This window comes from Antrostomus carolinensis, unplaced genomic scaffold, assembly GCF_000700745.2.
Source record: "Antrostomus carolinensis isolate BGI_N321 unplaced genomic scaffold, ASM70074v2 scaffold25087, whole genome shotgun sequence".
NCBI lineage: Eukaryota > Metazoa > Chordata > Aves > Caprimulgiformes > Caprimulgidae > Antrostomus > Antrostomus carolinensis.
Genome location: NW_010328432.1, coordinates 46,720 through 49,929, shown reverse-complemented (window position 1 = coordinate 49,929; position 3,210 = coordinate 46,720). Strand labels below are relative to the sequence as shown.

The following is a 3,210-nucleotide window of genomic DNA, read 5'->3' as shown; positions in this document are numbered from 1 at the left end:
AGCCTCCTCTTGCCCTGACCTTCCTCTGCCACAGGAGCAGACCAACATCTGGTGGGGATTAATGTTTACTTCTCCAGCTGGACGCCGTATGGGACCCCCGATGTTACTCCTTGGGAGTGGGACACGGGCGGTGGTCTGAGAAGAGCAAGATTTTTGTCGCCCAGCGTGAGGCCGGGGGGAGGGGGGCAAGGCAGGAGGGGGGCAAACCTCTTTTGGGACTAACCTCATGAAGAACAAGGGAGCCAAGCAGAAACTCAAGAGGAAGGGAGCTGCGAGCGCGTTCGGCTGTGACCTGACGGAGCATCTGGAGAGCTCTGGGCAGGATGGTAAATGCCTCTTTATTCTCACTCTGGTAGTGAAGGAGCAGAGTGCGTGTCCCCCCCTTTTTTTACCGGTAGGACTGCAAACCAGACCTTTCCCAAGGATGAGGGCTAGACAACCTGGAGCTGATTTATCCCCGGGAAGCGGAGTGACTGCCCAGTTGCTCACAATGAATGAACAATCGGAAGATTGCTTTGGTGATGTGTCTGCATGACCCTTGCATGAGTAGTGCTGCTTGTGGGGAAAGCACTAGGCTAGGGCTCTTGGACGTGTCCAGCTGTATGTTGTGATTCCCTCTCTCATCCATTTGGCCTGGAAGGGGGTAGCATTCTTTTAGGGAGCTAGATTTGGAAATCAGAACTGCGTTTAGGATTGCCTCCTCCCAGACTTGGAAATTCTCAAGTCCATCAGACTAGAGTGCTGCAGGGCTGTATGGAGGAACTGGGAATGTCCCATCTACTCCTCTTGGACTCCACTGCAGTTCCTATATTGTCCTTTCACTGCTGGATGGAGACAGGATAGAGACTGAGGGGTGGGGTGGAGTTGTAGGTGTAATTTGTATTGTACTTACAATAGGTGTAAGTTGTAGGGGGCAGCTGAGCTAATATTTTCACTACCCTGCCTGTTATCTTTCTCTCCTTTCCTCCTCCTCCTGACCTCCATGCCCCCAGATATCAGATGAGAACACGGTTGCTCTGACAAGAGGTAACTGCAATAAGATCAGAGGGTCCTGAGCTTGAAATGGTCAGTCCTGGATGAGAGAAGGAACAGAATTTTTTTTCTTAAAGAGGCTTGGATGGTGAAAGAGGCAGTTGAGAGTTTGGCATACAGAAAGACCTGCAGTTTAGCAAGCGGAAAAACAACTACATGCCTGTTACCATCCCTGATGTGAGCATTATGTTCCAGGTTTAGCATTATGTTCCAGTTTGAATTAACCAACTTTTACCAATGTCAGGCTACTCTGAGCAAAAAAAGCTTCTAGCAGCAATGTCAGCTTTGTACAAGGAGGGCTGTACAATCAGGTCTTTCATTTGCTGATGAGCATGGCTGATGAAGTACAGTGTGGAACTGCACTGGCAGAGGGATGGACTACATAACAGTAGTCCTTTCCATTGCACAATGAAGAGGGCAGTACATATATCACTAAGATAAAATGTTATATATATGTGTGTTTATTTAGATATGGGGGAAAACCAATCATCCAATTTCATTGTGAGTCATCTGTAACAATTACTGTATCTTTAAACTTATATAGCCCTTAATGACAATTGATGAACTGAAATAGCAAAAATAACACACTTAGTGAACTGATACCACTCTGCCAGCATGAGGTATAGGTAGATAAATACCATCCAGTGCTAACATGAGCTGCTGTGGTGGAGGAACAATTTACAGCTGTTTACAGGAACACTGAAAAACAACATAGGGAAGGCAGGCACAGGCATTATATTCAGTTAAAGCAGCAACGGGGATTTTAAAGGGAGAAACATAGTTGCTGCAGTTGAAATTAGGCTAGAACAGCAAAATTTATTCCCTGAAATCCCATAGTTTTTTAAAATAGGTTTTTTTGAGGACAAGAAAGAAGGACATTGTCTCAAGTCTCATTTGTGGGATAGTTCACAGTTCCAACCTACTTATCTCTCCATGCTGCTGAGGAGCAGTGGGGGAGAATATGAAGTTCCTTTCCCTTTATGCAGGACTGCTATTTGCTGAATAGCACATCCCGTCGCCCAGTGCTGTGGGATCCAGAAATGAAAGACTCAATTGTTATAGGTCTATTGGGAAGGGTGTAAGTTAGATCCGTACAATTTAATTCACTGGGACAAGGAGAGAAGAAGTGAGAGAATGAGATGCTAATTTTTTTGCTGGTAGGACTCTTAGGATCATTAGCAAAGTGACCAAGTATGCTGAAGTGAAGTCTTGGGAGGAAAGAAAGGTTCAGATATCAGCAGGACATCACAAATTTGAAACCTGTAACTATTAAACAAAATTAGAAGAGCACTTAGGGTATGGGAGATGGTTGATTTGGGGATAGTTGAATTGTCCTGCTAAGAATTATTTGAAGTGACAAGCCAGTGCTCCTGCAAGCAGAGACTTTGGTAGAGATGTAAAGCAATAACTTTCTCTCTGCTTTAGATAGTACTGGTGGGATGCAGGCTCTGGTTGTTCCCTGCTTGGAAACATTGAAGATGTAAGACTGCTCATGGTATCTGGGAGTGATGAGGAGGGGAAGAGCACATTGGCTACTGTCCAGAAAGCATTTTGTTGTGGACCTTTGTGAAAGCAGGTTTTAAAATGCACTTAGAAGGGTTAACTGTAAAAGAAGAGGCTGTAAGACAGGCAGGACACCAGTCAGATTGGTTGTGCTTTCAGGCTTAGGTCTGCTCTACACCATCCTGCAGTGCTGCTTTGGGTAGCTGGTCCTGTGCACTTGCAGAGGCGAAGAGAAGTGAAGACCTGGTTTTCTGGTGCTGGGGATGGCAAAAGGAGCACAGCTGGTGGCCAAGGCTAGTGTAGACAATTCAATTAGCTTTCTTCCCTCTGGATTAGTATGTGGCCATTGCAGTTAGGGGCTGCTGCACTTGTGTGGTGCTTTGTTGAGAAGATGCGCAGCTTGAGTCCCTGCATGCTTGTGGTTGTTGAAGAGCAGCTTGTGCTTTCTGCAAAGACCTTAGTCCCTGTGTCTTTGCCAAATTCCAGTGGAGAGAATTATATTCTGCTTAAGGTATGAGCACTTCCTCTCCTGTCATTTAACTGTTTAATAACTTGCTATGGTCCACTTCAGAGATGGCTGCGTTTCAGTGAAGGATGAAAAGATCCTGCTGTCACCCTTAGCAGGCAGATGTACCTAAGACTCTCTTATCAAGAGCTTTATGATAATACAGTAAA

General features: G+C 45.5%; 1 protein-coding gene across 1 annotated transcript in view; it reads left to right on the top strand.

Annotated features, from left to right (window-relative positions):
• Positions 1–226: 226 nt before the first annotated feature.
• The window catches only part of LOC104528294 (rho GTPase-activating protein 31), a gene marked incomplete at its 3' end in the record, with an annotated part of 48,398 nt that continues 45,414 nt past the window's right edge, over positions 227–3,210 (top strand). The window contains exon 1 of the mRNA XM_010172257.2: positions 227–326. Coding sequence (XP_010170559.2) covers positions 227–326 — 100 coding nt within the window. The remainder of the gene's footprint in view (positions 327–3,210) is intronic.